At 28.8% G+C, this 23129-nt stretch overlaps 1 protein-coding gene across 1 annotated transcript in view; it reads left to right on the top strand.

The window, feature by feature from the left end:
- The first annotated feature begins 7494 nt into the window (after window positions 1–7494).
- The window catches only part of LOC107444493 (cubilin), an 83985-nt gene continuing 68350 nt past the window's right edge, over window positions 7495–23129 (top strand). The window contains exon 1 of the mRNA XM_043056066.3: window positions 7495–7667. Coding sequence (XP_042912000.2) covers window positions 7575–7667 — 93 coding nt within the window. The 5' untranslated portion in view covers window positions 7495–7574. The remainder of the gene's footprint in view (window positions 7668–23129) is intronic.

The raw sequence follows: 23129 nt of genomic DNA, 5'->3' as shown, positions 1-23129 counted from the left end.
CATAAAATAAAACACTTTATTTAAAATCAAAGTAGTTTATCGGATTTCGGTGGACAATGGGCAAAATATTTCGCTCCTGAAAAAATAAAATTGCATCTTGTTCTATTTTTGGCAAATCTCAAAGACGCATTTTCGTAGCACTAAAAAATGGTAACAAAAATCGAAGAACAAATCATTTTGGAATTCTTCTGATTTATAAAGCAGGTAAGTGCTAATTTTTATAAAATAAAAAATTTTACTTTTAAGTAATTTTTTTCTTATTTGATGATAGTTTTCTATAGAATGGTTTTCTGCGTCCGATTATGAATCAAAAAAGAAAAAACATGAAAGTTGTTTATTTTAATGTAAGGAATTTTTAGAATTGGTTTTTTATTTTCTGCTTTGTATCGTAGACATTCTTTATTTTACGTTTTTTAGTTTCTAAATAATGATTTTTATTAAAACTTAAAATTTTTTGATAAAAATTGTTGTCAAAGAACTTTTTTTACAAAATTAAATTACATAAAATTATGAAGTTTATGCATACTTTTTGTTTATTTTAATGTTTGAAGTAATATGATTCTTAAAACTATGGAATGTAAAGTTTAAATAGGCCTTTCAGGTTATATCATTAAATTTAGTAAAACTATTTCTCAGGCATTAGGTTTAACTCTAATAAGAAGATACATATTTTTTTCTGTTTATTTACAAATATTTTTCAGATGTATTTTGGATGTTCCTTCTTTAAGAAAAAGAGATACCATCTTGTTTTTGGTTGCATAAGAAAGGATATCAAGCATTTTTCTTTTTTAAATTCAATAAGCCACGATAAAGAAGGAACGTTACAATGTTGCACGCTACATTAAAGACGTCTCCAGAGTAACTGAATGACTGTTCATATAGAAATCACAGGTATTAGTCTCATACAACAACGCCCCCTATATTTCGTTGCGATCGCGAATTGGGAAAGAGAAAGAACTAGAAGTCTGTAGTTTATAAAGATTTGAAAAATTTCCTCAACGTGGCCATTAAAAAAACTTGAACATGACTATAAGCCAGTCTTGAATTTTAGTAACCTTAAATTTTAGCCGTCCTGGGTGGTCGCCCAATTTGTCCACCCCTAAGGAGCGTTTAACTTTTGCGATTGTCCACACTCTAATGGTGAAAGGATGCGAAGTGTTGCTATAGATGGAGAGTTCTGCTCTGCGCCTCCTGTAGCCCATTTCGATTACCAATACAAGTTTCGGATGCCAGTCTATTGGCTTTCAAAATGGGCGACAGGTGGCGTAGAGCAGAACTTTCTACCTATGGCAACACTTCGCATGATTTCACCATTAGCGTGAGGAGAGTCATAGACGAAGGAAGTACGTTAGTTTCTGTCTTGATTTTCAAATAGATCTTTTAAGTTAAAAAACTATATGTAATTGAAAACTACATTAAACATAGTTCTAAAAGAAAGCGTCATGGAAATTTAAAAAAAATATTTTTAACAATTAGTTGCGAAAAATATTAAGAAAAGAAAAAATATCGTAGTACATTCCTATACAACTGAAAAGAGGAGGAGAGGGAAGGGTGAAGAGCCAAGGGCATGGAACCGGCCTTCTTCCCAGATAGCGTATTCGAGTGTTGCGATCCTATGCTTCTCTTTCTTCCTGAGAAAATTTACTTTGAAAAAAATCCCAGTGACATAAACTAACTCATTGGGTTGCCATCAGGAATGATACTACGCAACGGAAGTAGATGTTTTTAGAGTTCGTAACTTCTTAACATAGAGCAGCATATCATGAAAATCAGACCTGCTCATTTAAACTAAGACTATCATTAAAAATAAAGTATGATATAGATGCAGAAATGTTTTAGAATTATGCAGGTATAATTATTTTTTCTAAAAACCTTTAAAACATTTTTTAAAACTATATTTCAGAGGCTGAACTTTTAAGATTCTATACATAATGGAACTGGAAGCGTCATCTTTAATATTCATGATTAACTGCGGCTTATCTGCACTCAAAGGCCTTAAAATTGAAATTTAAAAAAAAGGAAAAAGAATTTTGCTTGAAAATTATACTTAGGTTATAAAATAACTTCTTCAAGATACTCTCCCAAAGTTTCGAAATGATTTTTTCATTTGGAGAAAAGCTGATCTGATTTTCCTGAAAGCACGAGTTTTTACGAGAGCACGAGTTGAAACCACGCCTGAAAAGCGGGCACTGACGCTCTTCATGCGCTCTAGCTAGCTGAACCCAATTGGGAGACGAGAGTGTTACAATTTTACCCCATTTTTTAAAAAAAGTGCAGTTTTTTTTATATATGCTCTATCATTTCAGTGGAAACTCTTACGTTTTTCCCAGTGGTTTCTACTCAAATACTAGAACAAAAAAAGCGCAGAGTTTTTTTTCTTCCAGGAAGAGCAATAAAATGGCAATTATCTGGCCCAAATAAGTTTAACATCAAGTTTCTGTAAAAAGCTTAAATACTAGCAATGTAATGAGTTAATATTTTTTGTTATTTCAAATTGAATTTATATCTGTAACCGTTTGCTTAACTGTTTAAGTTTAGTTCAACAATAGAACGTTATGCTTATAGAACGTTTGTAATTCGGAGGCGGGGAGACATTTTTAAATTTCGTCTTCTTTTCTATTAAATCGGTAGAGCAACTTCATGAACTCTCCAGAACTTAGCTGTCTGTCATTTATAAATACGCTTTTATTTATAATTTTGGACAAACTTTCTTCGTGTTTTGATTTTTACTAATTTTTTATTCCTATGTCATTTTAATTATGATTCAAATCCAACATATTTTCATGCCATACAATATTGATAATTTTAAAATACAATTATCGGCATTTTTATAATGTTAATGATTTTATAACGGAATGATGGAAAACGGTTACTTATTTATTTTTACACTTACATATGCAGGCTTTTGTGCTCATTACAAAGTGCTGCTTATAAACCCATGTCAAGGTGAAGTACAGCTAGCCCAAGTAAGAGAAAGACATCACAAAGATACAACCAGGATTAAGTGGAATTCGCTGTCTCACTGTTTTGGAAATTTAAATATTTAACTCTCTGTAGCATAAAATGTTTGATGTTCTGTAGCGTAAAAGATGATAAGAAATATAATAGTGATTAATCACTACTATATTTCTAATATCTAGCTCTATCAATGTCACTTTTCAAGGTTATTAAATGAAAGAAAAATAGGGCACTGAGGATTATGTATAATTGATAAACCAGCTTGCATGGGAGCATTTAAAATGAATGTAAAGTCCTGCTAAAATTGATGCATCTAAAACCGGGCAACAGGTACAATTTTTAGTGTCAGGTGATTTGATTGCACTTAGGGTTGGCCTGGGAGTTCAGGGTCCAGGAGGGCACTTGAATTAGCCCTCCCCCTTTAAAGAATGAAATGTCCTTAATTATTTTTGGAAATATTAATAGAGTGTTATTGATTTAGCTTAGTAACTTGATTTACATAATTTACAAGAAATTTCAAACATTCTTATGTAGACAAAATATTGCACATTTAATTTTAAAGCAATTACTTTTTAGTTGACATGGTTTATTTTAAAAAATTGCATGGTTTATTTCCAAAATTGAAAAAATTGCAAAATTAGTTTTGTTAGTCTTTAATTTAATTATTATCAACAAAATATATGACAGGAAACTAGTTTCTTCTGTTTCCAAAAATATATTTTAATTTTTCTTAACCCTAGATTGTCGAAACAGCTTCAAACATGGCTTAAACTATTATAACCTAACATTTCCTGACGTGTTTTGTTTTTACTTAATCAACATTTAAATTTCTCGAAACAAAAATGGTTGTCATAAATTTTCCACATCGGGGTGCATTTCAATTCTCAAGAGCTGATACGTGAAAACAATTTTAAAAATAAATCATAGCACAATAAAACCAATAATCTTTGAAACAGAAAGAAGTGCTAAAATGCCTATATTGTTATGAGATATTAGCATTTAAGTAACTACTTTTCACTACAAGACCAATTTAAAATCAGTGGATTTAGTTCAACTTATTTCATCAATTCGAGATGTTGGGGTAATATATTAAACACCCTTTTAAAGTTTTAAATGAAAATAACTTAAAGACTTTTTTCAACTTAAATGCAATTTTTAGCTGCTCGGGAGTCATAATTATTGCCAATACAATCTCCAGAAAGAAGGAAATAAATCTGAGGAGATCCCTAATATATTCCATACAAATTGTCGCAAAAATAACTGCTTCTTCCTTCCCCCCTCGGACACTATCTGTGAGAAAATTCAATAATAGCTGTAAAACTCAGTGTATTTTCCATTAAACTTGACTAAAACGTTTTTTAAATTTGATCTGATCAGTTAAACAGTTTTCTGGGGGATCCTGAATTCCGAGAAACACACTGACAAACCCTCAATTTCCCATATTTTTTTCCTTCCTGTTTAAAAAAGCTTTAATAATCTTGGCATTAGTCAAAACGAACAAGTGAAAATAAATAGCCATTAATCCTTTAATCATCAGCAATAATGGATTCATTGGAGATTTTGGAACCAATGAAAACATTTATGTTTTCCTCCATTTTGCTACAATTAAAAAAAAATTTTTTAACATCATAGCAGTCTTATTTTTCATTTCTGTTCAGCATATAGTTCAGTTTGTATCAGACCTACGCTGCCAATGCGAGAAAAGAAATTTCCTCAGCTTTTATGATCTCGTATAAGAGTTTTATGGCAAGTGTCGGACCTTGACCCATTTTTGCCTATAGCACCCTTGAAATAAAAGTGCTTTAAAAAAATAAAATGAAAAGAAAAGAGATAATACAAGCGTTTCTCATTAATGCAAAACCACCATTACATCAACACATTATGGACATTAATTCATTGTATATATCATTAACTCGATGATGCAAAACCATTTAAAGTTGCTTAGACATGAAAATCGGCTGCTTAAAAAATATGGTAATCTACATTTATTTATGCCAAATAGATATTTCCTTCTATTACCTACCACTCCGGTAGCAGAATTTATGGAGTAAATTCACAGCACTATCTTCATAAATCCAAATTTGTCTGCGACTTCAACGAAGTCAGACAGAGATTATTATTGCTAAAATTTAGCTTAATTTAAATGATACGTAAAAAAAATTGCAGATATATTTAAAAATTAAATGCTAAAAAACTTTATATGACTTAAACTTAATTTTAATGAATAATGATGCTAAAAAAATGAATTAAATCCTATGAGTATGTAATCAACCAACAGAAATTTTTTGTTCTTTACCATCCGCTCTATGAGGTGTTTTCTCAATTCAGTTTTGTAATTTTGATTAGAAACAATAGAAATAAGTTTAGAGTTGTTTCAATAAGGAGCCTCAACAATTTTTGTTTAACAATCTGAAATGAAAAATAATCTGCAGATCACGTACAGCCCCCGCTGACGGACTGGAGGGTTTCTGCAATCAGGCCTACCACTAGTTTGGTAAAAGGTATGTGAATATAGTACATGACTATGCATATGAATATTTTTCCTGTCTTTGAATACTATTTCTAAGCTTTTATAAGAAATAATTTTTAATTTCTACTTATTTTTTTTTATTAAAGATGAAACAAAATGAACTACCTAAGTAAACAAATTAAATGAAAAAAAGATAACTTTTAATTCTATTAAGAGGGAGCATTTATGGTGTCATATTAAAATCAAATATTTGAAAAGCAGACACGTTCTACTAAAAAAAACAATAAAAAATAAATAATAATTATCAATCTATGCTTAAGAAGGCTCAGGGGATAGAGCTATCACCTTCCAATGAGGTGAACCGGGTTCGAATCCCAGCGATGGCTGGTCGATACGAATTCCGCATCCGGCTTGCATCAACCACAGTGCTGACGTAAAATATCCTCAGTGGTAGACGGATCATGGGTTAGAGTCCCGTTGCAGTTATGCTAATCGTGGGAGTTTTTCGTGGTTTTCCTCTCCAAGTAATGTAAATGCGGGTTTCCATCAAAAATTCCTCCACGAAGGCAAATTTCTCCCAATACATGATCCAGGAGTTCCCCTGTCTTCTGGATTGAATTCGAAATCACAAGGCTACGGAGTTACTTAGTAGTCGTAAACTCAAAAAATTGGGTCGGCTGTTCAACGACGGTTACATAATATAATATAAAATAAAATATAAAATAAAATATAAAATAAAATATAAAATAAAATATAAAATATAAAATAAAATATAAAATATAAAATAAAATATAAAATAAAATATAAAATAAAATATAAAATAAAATATAAAATAAAATATAAAATAAAATATGAAATAAAATATAAATTAAAATATAAAATAAAATATAAAATAAAATATAAAATTAAATATAAAATATAAAATGAAATATAAAATAAAATAAAATATAAAATAATATATAAAATAAAATATAAAATAAAATACAAAATAAAATATAAAATCAAATGTAAAATCTATGTTTAAAGTTGACACCCAATTAAGTTATAGTTTTCAGTTAATTTTAAAAGTATCGTTTTATGCAGTTTAAGAACAAAATTTATATAACTATTAAGTTATTAATATATCATGGTAAATAAAATATCTTGTTTAATTCAAAAAGAGACGAAAAATTTCATAGCTCTCCTACCACTTTTCTAATTTTAATAGGACACTGTAACCATGGAGTTTAGAAAAATTTTCATATGCTAGACTAATATCATTAAGTTTTTAATAAATTATTTCGAATTATCGTAGAATTATATTTATCTTTCAATGAAATTTGTTTGTTTCTTTGCAGTTTTGAAACAAAACAAGTTTTCGAAATTGTGCTGCAGGATATAACCCATCAGTGTGTGTAATATTTTTTTTAACAGTCTAATTTTTTTGCGCGGATTTATTTTTACAAATATATTTTTAATATCAAAACTCTCCAAAAAGTCGGAAAAATAATTTCATTAATTACTTGAGTTAGACTGATAGGAAAAAAGTTATCCTCTTTCAATGTACGATATTTAATAAAAAATTCTATCCTTATATCTCAATAAATTCTATCATCTATCAGTTTTCGTTCTCAGACTTATTCAAATAATAATAAGAGAAGATAACAATGAGAATGTATCAAGAATTTGGGAATTTTATAGAAATTCGAAAAGTGACTATTTTTGCCATACATAAAGTGACCCTCTTTTTATGCAGTGTATCAGTAAAGTCATGGTGTACTTTGGTCCTGTAACCTGTGAAAAGTGCATCATGACTTTACGGACTCACTGTATTTGAACTGTAATTGATTTATCAATTTGTATGCTTATTCATCTTGATAATATAAATGTGATTAATTTTGTAAATTTTATTATTTTTTTGTTTCCAATTTTTTTATGTCAATCATACTGCGTGACAAAGTTATAATTTATGACTTAAGATCCAACCTATCTAATGCACGATTTTTCTCGCCCCTGACGTATGTTATTGAAAGAGCTAAGTTACGGTTTTCTAACACGATTTATGACGTCACATTGGAGTTGAAAACGCTAACGAAACTAGTAACCGGTCTTCACATCCAAACAGAACTGTCATGATTTCGGCTGTTTTTTGAAATCGCTTAAAGAAATGAATATGAATACTTGTTTGTTTTATAGTGTTTTTGCATTTATTTTGGTTAAAAATGTGCATCTTTTAGGAAATACTACCTCTAATTCAACGGTAAGATTCTGTATAATTATTTTTATGATTTTGCAAACGATAAAAAATTATTTATATTTATTTATTTATTTTAAAAAAATTGTTCGTACTTCTTATTGTAGCAAACGATAAATATTATTCTTTTTCAACATTTTAACTGCTTAATCTTTTATGTCGGATCAAAATATTGCAGTTAAATAGGATTTACATAAATAATAATTTTTGAGGAAAATAATTCAATGTTTTTAAAAATAAAATACATAAAAAGATAATAACTGATTGTCCATTGGAACACTTTGAAAAGAACGGAAAGTGTACATAGACTTTTAAACATTATTTCGATTTTTTTTTTCAATAAAATTTCTTCATATCATAATTCTTGCAAAAAATTTCCAATTAATTTTAAAATATGTTATATTGAAGACAAGCACATGTTCTTTGACGAATACAGCACTGAATAATTTCATTTAGAGAGACGCCGAATTTTGCCAATAAAACAAATTTATTGGCAGGTGTTTTGAATGTCAATTTTCTGTCTTTTCAGTTGACTCAAAATGGTTTCAACATACTGTCGATAGTATGGTGAAGATATTATTTTTATTACGAAATACTATTTATATCCGAAAAAGTTATTTTCCTTCCGTAGAGCGAGCAAAATCTTGCATAATTTATTAATTCTCACTGCAATTTCCTTATCACAATTTTATAGTGATTCAAAATAAAATTTAGCAAAAATGAGAAAGTAAGGTATTTTTAAGATTAAATATTATTTCTTTCCATCCTTCAAAGATCTTTAATCTGTAATGAAGTACTTTAGTTTTGTAATAGCTATTATTTTCGTAACCTATTTAAGTAATCGTATGGTCAGTTTAAAAGGGAAAAAAAAGTTCTTTATACGCAAAGGTAAGCCACACAATCTTAAAAATAAATAAAACTTAAGAAAATGACAATACATTCATACTTACTAATGCGTAGATTTCTCCATTTCTTTCATTTTCAATTTTTAAAAATTATGTTTGGATAGTTTTAAATCTCAAACTAGCTATTTGTTAATTATAAATGATGTGTAACAATTTTAGTAATAAGCATCTTCTTTTTCCTAACTTTAAAATTGTTGTCTTTTTTAACCAATAACTGTTCTTATCCTCCTCTCCCCTACTTTTGAGGTCTATCTTTACTTCACATTAACCCTCTAACCTGAAAAATGTTTTCCCTTGGTCAGAAAACATTAACACTAAACTGGTTGTTTAATACTCAGAAAATTTATGGTAGCCTTCGTCAGCGTTTTTTTTTCTTTCTTTTGTTAATTATGCATGCTGTATATTACATTGACTTTATTTTTAATTTAAATGTAGAAAAATTTCTTTAAAACTTTAAAAATTACCGTAATTTCGTATCCTTGTAATTATGTAGTGTGGCGTAAAAATATAGGTTTACATTCAATCAATTAAGATGCCTCGTACGCAAAGTTTTTAATTTAGAAATAATTTTTTTTACATTTATGTGTGTATTATACACTAAAACATGGTATAAATACAACAAAAATATGAAGGAAAAAAATTTTTTTTTAGAAAATATATAGGTGAAACTGAATAAAAAAAGACCAAAAATCGATCTCTTCTCAAAATCACATAGCGTTGTTTAAATTTTTTTCTCCATTATTCTTGCTTTACAATACTCATAATAACTCATCTTACGCATTAGACATAACATTAATATTTAGATATTCTATATCAAATTTCGAATCTTATTTGTCAGAAAAGGCTGAAAATTTGCAATTACTTTTATTATTTTAGCTGTAAAATATGAAATACATAATAGTTTAATAAACTAATCCGTGGTCTATTTACAAGACATATGTATACAAAATATTCATGCAAAATTTCGCGTAATTCGAATTAAAATATTTTGAGATATTGCATCTAAAGTGAAGTAAAATAACCGAAATATATATATATATATGTTATGGTAGTTGTTAACTTTAAGAAGTCGATTTCATTTAAAATGTTAAAATAATGTCAATTTCATTGTTGATCAGGACAGAAAGTTTATTTATTCTTGCTGAAGTTTATTTATTCTTGCTGAGTTTATTTATTCTTGATATCAAGATGAAAAGGGGCAAACTCTGGTAATAATGATATAGTTGCTTATTTTTGGGAAGATAATTAAAGAAATATTCTTGATTACCAAGATTTTTTTTAACAGCTGTAACATAGGATTCTATCTTACCTTAAAAAAGTAAATAGTAATGTACAGTTTATGATTAAAAACAGCTAAACATATTTTACTCCTTCCAAAAATCGGTTACTAATGATATGATTTTGCTACCGGCTCTTCTCCGTTCCGTCTTACTTTTAGGCCAGTTGTTGACAAGTTACCAATATACCATAAACAGCTTTCATTTTTTAAAATTAAATTCTCCGACTTGACATGTATCTCGCCTGGGCCGCAAAGCGGCCACTATCCCTTTCATCAGGTAGTGTTTGTCTTTGTATGAGTTCATTGAGGTTAGCACTCTATATGGTACCTGTCAGGGGGATTCAAGCACTTTGCTTGAATAAATAATAATAATGAACTTAAAACGAAACAGCTTGCTCTAAACTATGTGTGATTTTAGTTTTTGGATGCTGGCTGATGGTCAGCGTGGGGAAACGCTTGATGAAGCTTTCAATATTGCAGTTGTTGAAGCTGATGTTATAGGTGGATCTGTGATTAAGAAATTTGTTAAAGCTTTTATTTATTTTGATGATTGTGATATGAGGCGTCGAGTTTAAAGTGAGAAGCTGTTGGTCTGTATTTTATATCTTTTTTGTAGTTTTCAAAGTTAAATATCTGTCCCTGAATTCCGAGGCTTTAAATCTCTATTTTTTAAACAGGAAAGTTTGGAAATAATTTGGTGATTATGAACTTTTTAAAAAAGTTTTTATTCATCTTAACTTTTCTACCACTTTCTCAATTTTTATTCGAAGTAGCAACCATATTGTTTTTGCAGAAACGATTTTTGAAAAAGTAATGCTGATTTTTCCTGAAGTTTTCGTGGATAGTGGGATTATCCCTGATAAAGATTTTGAACTAAAAGAAATCGATAACGGATTGTTTTATGAAAATTTCCTATCGCAAGCGCATTACATTATAACTGTACGGGAAAAAATAAGAATAAAAAAAATTTATTAGTTACTACTTTTTATTCATATTTCCCTTTATTATATCGTTCCTTAAATTTAAAGTTCAATTCAAATGTGAAAAAAAAACTGTTACGAGATTATTAAGGCAAAATAAGTGAATTGATGGAGTTTTGTGGGAAACGAAAGCTATGAAAACACGTGAGATGAAAAACGCAAAAATCGACCTCTCCTGAATATTTTTATTTAAAATGTAATAATTCACAGAATATGAATCGTAAAATCGAAATTTTAACACAGTTAAAAGGCTGCGTGAATATATTATATTCATAAAAATGGAAATGAAATTTGATTGAAAATCACGTGCGTGACTGTTTGCAATACCTATGCAAACAAAGGCATTTGCACAAATGTTTACTTCAAAACATTTTTAACAGCTTCTATGGGGTCTTAGATGTTGGCGAAACATTATTATTAAACTAAATGATTATTATTAAACTAAATGAATGTTATTAAACTACACATTATTATTAAACTAAATGATTATTATTAAACTAAATGATTATTGTTAAACTAAATGATTATTATTAAACTACACATTATTATTAAACTAAATGAATATTATTAAACAACACATTATTATTAAACTACACATTATTATTAAACTAAATGATTATTATTAAACTACACATTATTATTAAACTAAATGATTATTATTAAACTACACATTATTATTAAACTAAACATTATTATTAAGACATTATTATTAAACTAAAAACTGAACATCAAATAGATTAAACAGCAAAAATAGATTAAACATCAAAACGTTTCCTCACATTGATATTTAACCCTCATCTACAATTGAAAATTTTGAGCAATCTGATTCTTTTTATTTTAACATGCATTATTTCTCAGAGGAAGGAGCTTGAAACGTTGAATTAGCAACCAAAAGGTCAGCTGTCCACAATGTGGAACTTCATATTTTAAAAAGTACATGATGGATGGGATGAGGGCCGCTTGACCAGGTGCCCAAAAGCCAATACATACTAAGAGTAGGGCAGTGATATGTGTGAATTATGAAATAATTAAACAAACCAAGATTAAATATGCTATTATCTCGCTACAATTTTAAATATTGTGATGTGCTAGGGCTTTCAATAGGTTGTCATCCATACTTAACCCTTTCATCGCTGCCATGACGTGTCTTTGTCCCACCCTCTGATCTTAGCGCAGCACTAACATTTAAACAAAACGCAAATTCCCATAAAACTTGCTTCTTTTAATTTGAAAAATAATAATCAATTTGCAATTAATAACTATATTCCCTAATACAACAATAGAGCATAGTGAATATTCCTGGAAGACGAGTTATCTCGTCCGTTGAGATGAAAAAGTTAGGTAACCATAAATTATTTCTTGCACAATTAAAGCTCAATAGTAGATCAGTTTGCAAATTGTAACGGGAGATACCGCAACGATTGATGTAACGAATTCCGAATGATTTCTAAACAGGGAAGAAAACAGAGTGGCCAATATTGTCCCCAATTGTTGATATTCTCTAACGTGAGCGTAATGTTGACAACGTGCTCTCTTCCTTCTCGACTTAGTCCTTCAAACATCACGGAAACATGAAAATTGGCCTTTAATCATGCAGAGACTCATCAATGTTAACAAATCGTATTTCCGGTGTATTACCTCGCTTTACTGTGCTGATATAAATGTTACCGATAACAAAGTTACCCGGAAAGAGTTAGAGCGTTCGACAAGGATTGCTTTTACACTATTATACCATTACAGCTGAGAATCAGATGACCATTATTTACTGTTCATTTAAAGCCTCATCGACTTTTTTTAAATTTTACTTTTGATTATATATTTAAAATATAACAGTCGCTATACACAATTCAGAATTCAAAATTCAGGGTTGAGATAGTATGAACAGTGAAGTTCGTATTGATATATGTCACACTGCCGCAGGTAATTTTTTTTATGCAAGTGCATCATCTAAAATACATAAATCGAGGCGAAATTACTTTACTTTCTCTTTTTTCTTCTTTTTTTGATTTTCTTACCTTTTTCTTTTTTCCCTTTAATTTAATAAAAATCTTCTGTATATTTTTTTTTTGTTTCAACTTATATAAACCTGTGTTTCATGAATACTGAATTATTATTATTTATAATTATTAAATTATCATCAAAAGCGGCGTTATATTGATGTTAGTTTTTTCGAACCATAGTTTTGGCCTAATTAATAAAGCATAACAGACTTGGCCTAATTTGGCCTAATTAATAAAATATATCCACTGTTTAACAACACTCTTAGGCTGACTGTTTCTAATATGCTTCGATTCTATTCTATTTTTGAAGATTATGCTCCAGTTTGACTAATTTAATTCTGATATAAAGGAAATATTCATATGATCTAACTCTTAAATAAAACGATGTGGTATGGCATCCGGAAAGTCCTAGCACCCCACAATGCTCTAAGTGGTAGTGAAACAACTATTCAAACACGTTTATTGTGTTAATTTTGTCAGCCTTTAAAAATTTTTTACCCAATTATCAGACCTTACATATTTGTTTAAATTATTCACTGATAGTGCAGCTCAAAAACATTCTGAATCAAATTTTATTAAATCAATAATATAATTGTAAATCTTAAAACTTACTACCACATTAAGTATTTGGAAAAAAAATTGAAAATTCCCGTTTAAATGAGTAAAGTAGGCAAGTTATGCCGTATATTTTATCCCTAAATTTAAACGCCCTGTAATAATATATAATTGAAAATAAATGGTATACTGATTTACGTCTGGTTTTGTGTACCACGGTTGAGATAAAAGTGCTCCTTTTATAAAGTAAAGGAGTTATATAATAATTCATATTTTTACCAAGTGAAAACTGAATTCTGCCAGAAACCACTGTAAGTTTAAGCAAAAAAATAGTAATAATAAAAAAAAAAACGTAAGCATATTTTCATATCCATGTTAATTATTTTTGTTGAAAATTTTGTTGTATACAATTATTTAGCAGAACCATGATTAATAATAATAAAAAAAATCATGCTACTCTCTCTATTTTACTTTTTGAAAAATGACATTATCGAGGAGTTAGAACAAATTTCAAAGTAACCACGTTCCAGAAATGTCTCACAACTAGTAGAAAAAGATTGAGAAAACATTTATTAGCTAATCATTGTGTCAAAAATATTTGTGAGTTAAATATCTGAGTTTTAAGTAGCAAAACCGTATTTCTAAAATTAGCGTGAAATTTTAGCCAATAGCATATAGGATAACCTCATGAAACATTTGTCACCCCTTAAGTTCTTCCGACAGTAACTATTCTGGTATGAGATTGTATCGAATATTGATTTTTTTTTTAAAGAAAGTATACGAATAAGGGTTTTAAGTTTTCGCGAAACTCTTCGGGCTTCATATGAAAATAATGTTAACTTTGGCAACAAAATGCTTTTCTAAAAGTTAAAGGAAAAAAATTAGAATGTTGGGGAAAAAATGATAAGTATGTGAAATTATTCTTTTTTCCACTATTATTAAATAAAATATTGAAAAAAAATATTAAAAAATGAAATATTGAGAAATAAGATATTGAGGAATAAAATATTGAGAAATAAAATATTAAAAAATAAAATATTAAAAATTAAATATTAAAAAATAAAATACTAAAAAAATATATTAAGTAACACTGGAAAATATGCCCTAAAATGTCATCGTAAACGGCTAAAGGCACGTCCATTTTATAATCAGATCCACACGAAGAAACAGTTCATTATGGCTAAGAGCCCCTAGAGGTGTATGATGACATTTCCGGACGTGGGTTCCTGTGCAATTTTAATCCTGATCATGCACCCTAACTACCCTAGAAGTTTATCACATCATTTATGCAATCCCCTGTCCAATGTAATTTTGTACATTTTGACAAAATTAGACTAAAAATGTCATTAAATAGAATGAATGAACTAATGAAAATTCTTTTTTGCATCGAATTATATTTGGATAAACACAATTTATAATAGTGGGTAAGAATTTTTCCTCCCCTTTAACAGTTTTTGAGATATGGTAAAGTAAAATTAGCATTAACGGGTACGAACTTTGAACCTCTCTTCTGACCAAACTATTAGAACCATATATTTTGAGGGTTATAAATCTGAATCTGTCGAAAATAAGTATGTTTTTTCAGAGAAAGTACGGTTTTGTGTTTGATTCCGTTACTTAAAATATCTTCTGCACTAATTAGTTAGAATATTTGAGGTCTTCCCTGTGAACCATTAAGATTGAGTCCTTGCAAGTGAAAATCCGATCATTAGATTAAAAGTTATTTAGGGTTAATCATTTATTTTCGTGCCCTCATCTTGAATGATTTGTATCATGTGTTACTGCAGTGAATTGCTATTTGCGAAATTTTTTAAATGAGTATTACTATAATATGATGAAAGTTAAAATCCGTATCTTCTTTTTAAATCAATGATAAATTAGATTTGTATTTTCTAATTTATTTTTATTCACATGTTTATTTAATTTTGCTACCCAGCATAACTTCTTGCTATGTAGCACGATCTCTTAGGAGAAAAAAATAGTGCGTGGAGTCCCTCCGCGCGGAAGAAGTTAAGCTTCGTAACCTGCGACGTTAATTGTAGAAGATTCAGCAGTCGTAGAAGGATCACTAGTTCTATTCAACGACTCTTTTTTCTGCTCCGCTCTCTTCCGTGCTCTGTAATAACAGTAATATTGTGCATTTTTCCGTCGTGGACCTCTTGAACTACTGGAAGTGCTTGTGGTTGCCTCATCGTCTCGCCATGGAAAATGTATTTGTATTAATAATGTATGTGAATGCGTCATAATGTAATTTCAAAGGAGAAAACATAACAATCAATTGATATTCACAAGAGACGTACCTTGACGTAACCTCAAATCCGTCGCATTGTCCGTGGGATTGTTTTCACTCATTTTTTACCACGTTTATATAAACTTGCCTTCGTGTGTGTCTGTCCGGGTGGAATTTTGTAATCGATTTTAAACTAACTTCCCGACTAGCTACAAACTTCAAATTTGGCACATAGTTCAGAATTGGATGACAATGCATGAAAATGAAGAGAAAAGAGACATAAAAAGTAAAATAAAATTGAAATTAAAAAAAAAATATTTTCGAGATTGTCTTTTGTTGTCGATTCCATTATTTGAAATTAGTATTACATGTCAGGTGAAAAGATTTTTACTGTCGGAGTATATTTATTGGCTGAAAAATCACGTGGTAGGATCCAGTTTTTCCTCATTCATTTCCAGATTGGTTTGGTTGTCATCAGCATAAAACTAATGTAAGTCGTAGTGGTCTTGACTACTCTTGACTAAGAAAAATAATATAAATAAAAATATATATTTTTAAAAGCAACGTTTTTTGTAGTGAAGGATAATAATTAAAAAGTAATAATTTTTAAAAAAATATAAAATAAAAAAATTATAATTTAAAATAAAAGAATTCAAAATAAAAAAATTCAAAATAAAAAAATTCAAAATAAAAAATAATATTTTTAAAAACCACGTTTTTGTAGCGGAGAATAATAATTAAAAAAATATTTAAAACCGAAAAACGTGGGGCGCATGAAATACATAACAGTACATATACACATACATATATACATTTTCATACTCATACACATGCACAGCCACATATACATCCACATACATATGCACAAACATATTCCACATTCAGATACAATTACAATTACAGATATATATACATATCTTCTCAAGAGCACACATACATACACTAATATAACAATACTGTTATGTATTTAATGCGCCTCACGTTTTTCGGTTTTCAATTTTTTTTTAATTATTGTTCTCCGTTGCAAAAACGTGGTTTTTGAAAATATTATTTTTCATTTTGAATTTTTTTTACAATTGTTATCCACTAAATTTGAAAATAAAAAATACTATCCTATTAAATTGTATGTGTATCAAATCAAACTAAAAAAAATATTTATAGAAAAGCAATACTTTTATGACTTTTATTATTTTTATGTTAGTGAGAACCAAAACAATATGGAAATAAATGAGGGAAAACTAGATCCTACCACGTGATTTCCCGGCCAATAAAAGTGTAGCGTTAAACGTTTAACGCAACCTTGTTGGAAGTCGCATAAGAAGTATAACTTCAAAAATCATCGACCTAAAAAACTGAGATATATAGTGCATGAATATTGAAATATATATTTAGATTTTTTTCTCACTAATATAAAACTTAAAAATAGATTGGTTTGGATAAAAAATAATTTTATTTTTATTATATTAGATAATTCCTTAAAAAAGCTTTAAATTAGTAATTAACTTTTCTTGTTTAGCAATATTCTGAGAAAGTGTGATACAATCGGAACTACTTCAAAATTGTTAAAATAAAAAGTTACTTTTAGCGTTTAAAATTCTTCTTTGAAACGAAAAACTATTTGTGAACTTTTCGACAAATTTGCAGCTTCATTAATATTTTTCCTACTTGTGTAGCTTTATAGTGTATCACAATGTCTTTAATTATAATCCTTTTTTTTTAACCTGAAAATTGTAGTAAACGGCAACATATTAAAAATAATTCCGGATATGACAAAGAAAATCTAGTTCACGAAAACCAATAACTTAAATAAAAATCAATATTTAGAGATATTTTTGGCCGAAAATCACATTTTGCTTATTAAACTTTTCATTTAGGACGAAAAATAGAACAGCTTAATTTTTTTTCCTTCATATATTATCTAATAAACAGCTTAAAATTTCTTTTTAAACTTAATTGCTTTTTTTAAAGCTATATGTAAATTAATTCTTTTTAACTTTCAGAGTTAAAAAAAAAATAATAATAGAGAGAAGCTAATTTATGTGTTTTGTCTTGTATTTTTATTCTGGAATATAATGAAGCGTTAAACCAGCTCATGACCTAATTTCGGAAACATTAATGACCATTGGCACAATTACAGAGACTTAATTTTGTTTTAAGAAATCAGCGCTCATAAATAATATGGGTTCTAGTTCTCAAGTTTCACTCGAAATTTTGAAATAATATTTAACGAATTGAGACATCACTAGTTGGACATAAATTAGAAGCAAAGAAGTTTGAACAAAATGCGAATTACTATTTCACCATAAGGTTTTAATTCGAGTATTTTGTTGAAACTTACTTAATAGAACTTTAATTTTAGCTTTGTAACATAATTTTTTCACTTACGAAATTTTTCCAGAACAAGAAAAGAAAAGTAAATATCTTTATGAAGAGTTTATTTAAGAATTAGCTTCAAACTAAATTGAATCGGTTTCCCGCCAAAAACACGAATCTGTCCATTTCCCAAATGATAAATTAAGGCTTTTGACTTAATGTCATCAATTGTAAATTACTCGTCTCCTAGATTTTAGTACATTGATTTGTCAGTAGATCAATCTATTATTAGAGAATGAAAAAAATGAAATAAAAACGTTAGAAAATGATAAACTTATTTAACACTAGATTGCTCAAGGGAATAGTTTTGACTGCTTTTTAATTTCAATTAGAAAAACAATGATGTATATAATGACGCAATTTCGTAGGATTATGTGACATTTTGTACAACATATTATTTCTTTATTGTTAATATTTACTAATAACTTGCTATATTATTGTAAATAATATGAAAAAAATATTAAAAATTAATTTTAAACAAATTTATTTACACTTTAGTTATTTTTTCGCAATCCAGTCCTTCTGATTGCATTTGGGCAATATAGGTATATACTAAGTTTCAGCCTTTCTAGTGTTAAGGACTTAAGGTAAAAAATAGATTTCTCATAGGTTTATGTCAATAAATCAATCCAAAGTTATAGAAAAAATGGAGGTGTTCGAGGAAGAAAGACTAAAGATTTGGAGGAATAATTAGATGTTTTAGAGATAAATAAATATATGTATAAATTTATTAGTAATAATATATATTTAGATTTCAGAAATAAATTGATTCTAGCAGAGGAATCTATAAATAACATGATAAATGGGACCATAGGCATAAATAATACTTAAGGGCTTCCAGGAATAAATAAAGTCTTTGGAAATAAATCGATATAACCAGAGGAATAAATAGATTTCACAAGAACAATCTATTATTAGATAGTAAATGGAGACGTAAAGGACTTATAAAATAAAGTAAGGCTTTAGAGATAAATAGATGTAACCAGAAAAATGAGCAGATTTTACCAGAGTTATCCATTTTTAGATGGTAAATGAAGACATTAAAGGTAGAAGTTGTTTTTTAGAGCTTCGAGGAATAAATAAAGCTTTAGTCACAAATCGATATAACCAGAGGAATAAATAGATTTCACAAGAACAATCTATTATTAGATAGTAAATGGAGATGTAAAGGACTTATAAAATAAAGTAAGGCTTTAGAGATAAATAGATGTAACCAGAAAAATGAGCAGATTTTACCAGAGTTATCCATTTTTAGATGGTAAATGAAGACATTAAAGGTAAAAGTTGTTTTTTAGTGCTTCGAGGAATAAATAAAACTTTAGTCACAAATCGATGTAACCAGAGGAATAAATAGATTTCACTAGAACAATTTATTATTAAATATAAATGGAGGCGTAAATGGAAGGAAATCTTAGTCTGGGTGGAACAGATAAATGCTGTAGAGATAAATAATTGTATTTGAATCTCGATATTTTTTCAAAACGTCTTTTTTCAAGTTAGATTATTGCTTTATATTTAAAATCTTCGGAACGATCGAGTCATAACTGCATTCGTACAGAAACAGAATCAGGATTGAAAAAAAAGAATTAAAAGCGGTAACTTATATGGATGAATGGCTAATTCAACAGACATATTTTTGCTTTTATTTCAATTTCAAGATATCTAACCGATGTTGTTTGTTGGATACTGGTGGGAGCTCGGTAATGGCGCGAAGCTCCAACAACCGATTCACCTATACTAGGCAATCATGTGTTTACAAGTCATTAAGTTTACAATCTTAAGCTGGGTCTAACTGATATTAGTTCAAAAAATAGCTGTATAATTTTTATTTTGAACTGACTAGCGGTGAGTTAAATAAATCTAACTATTAATATCCGCACACAATTCATGCTGGTAGGTATACGTGACAGTCGGCGCGAAAGGGTTAATGAAAATTGAGTTGTAGATACTAAATTCGATACTTGAGCTGGTCATTTGTGACTTGACAAGAGCTTAAAAAATGGAGCGTTTAAGGTGCCCAAATACTTTTGGAGGTAAAATTTTATATTTTTAGTTTATAAAGTTTTTATATGCATTTATGTGTGAATTATACATTAAAACTTGATAAGAATAAAAAAAATGAAAAAAAATTTTTTTTTCTCTCGAAAATATGGGGGAGAACTGGTAAAAAAAAACACCAAAAATTTAGCTATTTTAAAAATCAAATGACTTTATTGAAATTTGTAATTTTTTAAAATTATTATTCTTGTTTTATAATACTCATGAAAACTCAACTTATGGAGTAAACACAACACCTCCTAGAATAAGAAAGGCCTCAGCACGGATCAATTTAGTAGTCCGATGTGACGAAGTTAACTGCGCAGTTGATGAAAAATAAGAAAGATGTCATTACGTTCGGGGTACTAAGCTGCGCAGTGGTTGAAAATACGAAATATGTCATTACGTTTGGACTACTAAAGGATATTTATGGTAACCCGTGCAGAGGCCTACTCTTTTCTAGGAGGTGTTGGTAGACAGCGCGCTAGACATAATAGTAATATTTAGATATTTTACAGCAACTATCGGAACTTATTTATGCTGTAAATTTTATTATGCTGTAAATATTATGGAATATTTTTATTTATGCTGTAAAATATAAAATAATAGTTTAATCCTCTAGTCTATTGTCTACTCCCTACACATATAGACAACATTTAAGCAATTCGAACTAAAGTATTTTGAGGTATTGCATCTAAAATAAAGAAAATAACCGAAAAATTAATTCTGAGGAAAAGAACAAAAGGGGCATAGTTAATAATGTAATAACCAAAACAAATGATTTTTAAAAATCATCATAACTTTAGTTCGATTTGACGTAGAAACAGAAAAACAGAACTCAAACGGTTTTAAAGAAAGAAAAGTTCACGGTTGTATTCTGTGTTAAAAACAGAAAAATTATTTTTTAGTAAAAATCTGCTAAAAAAAAAATGGTATAGTGGGTCCCTAAACTGATGTAATTTATTTGCGCAACTTACCACTAATACAGAAGGAGCAAAATTATACAAGAAACTCCTAAAGCTTTTTTCAAAACAAAAAAAAATAATAATAAATAAATAAAATTAACTCATGTGGCTAAAAAACTAAAAACCTGCCAAATAAAATAAAAGCAAATTCCTCCATTTTACTCATCGTGTGTAAAATTCAGTCATTTCAGTACATGTTTCAGCATCAGTTTTTTTTAAAAAAAATCTTTTAGATTTCATGTTTATCATACTGAGCCATCGAATAAATTCTTTAAATACCTCTAGTCCTTGAATTCGAAGGTTTGAATATTGATCAGAAATTAGCAAAATAAACTCAATTACAAAAAAGTTACTCCTATCATTTCTAATTTAGCGCTGAAAGTAACACGGAAAAGAGAATGTCCAGCAAAATCATTCGAGCTACCACTTTTTTCATTTTTTGAAATGGGGACCCAATCTCTCAAAGGAATTTTAAACGTAATGGGTTCATTATCTGGTGGGATAATAAATGGGATTTAAAATGATTTCAACCACCATGACATATTTTAAAAATTTAAAATATATATTCAAGAAAACTGGTAATTAAGTTGTGATATTCCTAAGAACTGTTATCACCAATGAAATTCTGTGAAGTAATGCAAATTCAATCGTCACTTTATAACCACAATAAGAATTGTCCTCAAAATTCTAAAAGCTAGTAGTTAAGCTGAAACATTGAGTTTAAAGAGGTTACTTTTAAGGTCCATGATCTAGATTGAACCTGTTATGCATTTTTATGAAAATAAAAATTCGTTTTTGAAAGGGTTAAGTGTACTTTCGAAGACAATAGCGTAATTGAGAGGAAAAAAAATATCTAACATTATTGTAGTTGGTAAGTTTAAATAAAAATTCATGTGAATTTCCTCTCCTATCAATACAGCCAAAAGTAAAGACAAAGGGTTGATATTTTCGTATAAATCGTTAAACATTTCACATTGTTTGCTAAAATTCTTCGTGGAATAAATCAAAAAAATTTTTTTGATGTAAATCATGGAACCACTCTCTCTACCATGATCTTCGACGAAGTAGAAAATTTCCTTGGGTTGCTTCCTGTTTTATCATGCGGGGACTTTGACATCTTATATAATGGCGGGCGTTCAATAAAAAGAATTTATAAAAGCAATCACACTTCAAATCACAGCAATCACACTTGTCACCTTCTTGTTGGAGGTGAACAACCGTTTGACGTTCGGGAGTGTTGCAAGTAATATATAATTCCTCATTATGAGGAACACTTTGGAATTCCTTTTTCACGAAAACCGGAGCTATGAATCAAGCGCAAACGATTTGATAACATTAGTTTCTACAACATATTTGTTGACGCAGGTGAATACGTATGTTTGGTTATTCAACCGTTTTTCTTCCTTTTCACCTGCATCAGAAAGTAAACTGCCGACCGTGTTTTTACTTAAAGGATTGGACAATTTGATTTCACGGTTGTCGTAAAAATTTAAATGTGAAATAAAACAAAATATGCAGAGAAGTTCGACGAGGAGAGTTGAGTTGTTTTCTATGGAGTTGCGTTTATTCTAAAAAATAAATACGAAAGCTTATTTTACAATGAAACAAAATTATCCTTTTTTTCGATTAATTTTTTTATTCATTTTATTTTGCGGATGATTAATTTAAATTTTATAATGATTAAAGCCAACTTGCAGCTGGACCCATGGATCAAAAGTATTGAAATAACATTTAGAACGTGGTATATATTTTTCTCTATTGCTTACAAAGTTTACTCGTGGAAAACAAACAACATGATCAGTGTGACCAAGTCATTGCCATACATGGTCATTGTCTTTGACCAAAAGTCTTTGTCTCAAAAACTCGGAAACTATCCATTGGTTTAATACCATTTGATCCCTTCACATTTGAGACTACTATAGAAAATTCCCCTATTTCGGGTAGTAGGGTTTGTTGGCTTGTAACGTTTTAGGAGGTTGATCTTGAGATTACTTTTTACTTTTATTTCAAAAACTATTACTAAATTGACATCATTTCCTTATACAATAAACAAATTTTTTATGAAACATAAATTATATTAATATTAATAATCGATTATTATTACAATACCCGATTAGAGTACAATGAGGAAAAAAACATCAATA

This window comes from Parasteatoda tepidariorum, chromosome 1 (genome assembly GCF_982258835.1).
Source record: "Parasteatoda tepidariorum strain Cologne lab strain chromosome 1, Ptep-v5.0, whole genome shotgun sequence".
NCBI lineage: Eukaryota > Metazoa > Arthropoda > Arachnida > Araneae > Theridiidae > Parasteatoda > Parasteatoda tepidariorum.
The sequence above is the reverse complement of the archived record's forward strand: the minus strand, read 5'-3'. Positions and strand labels throughout refer to the sequence as shown.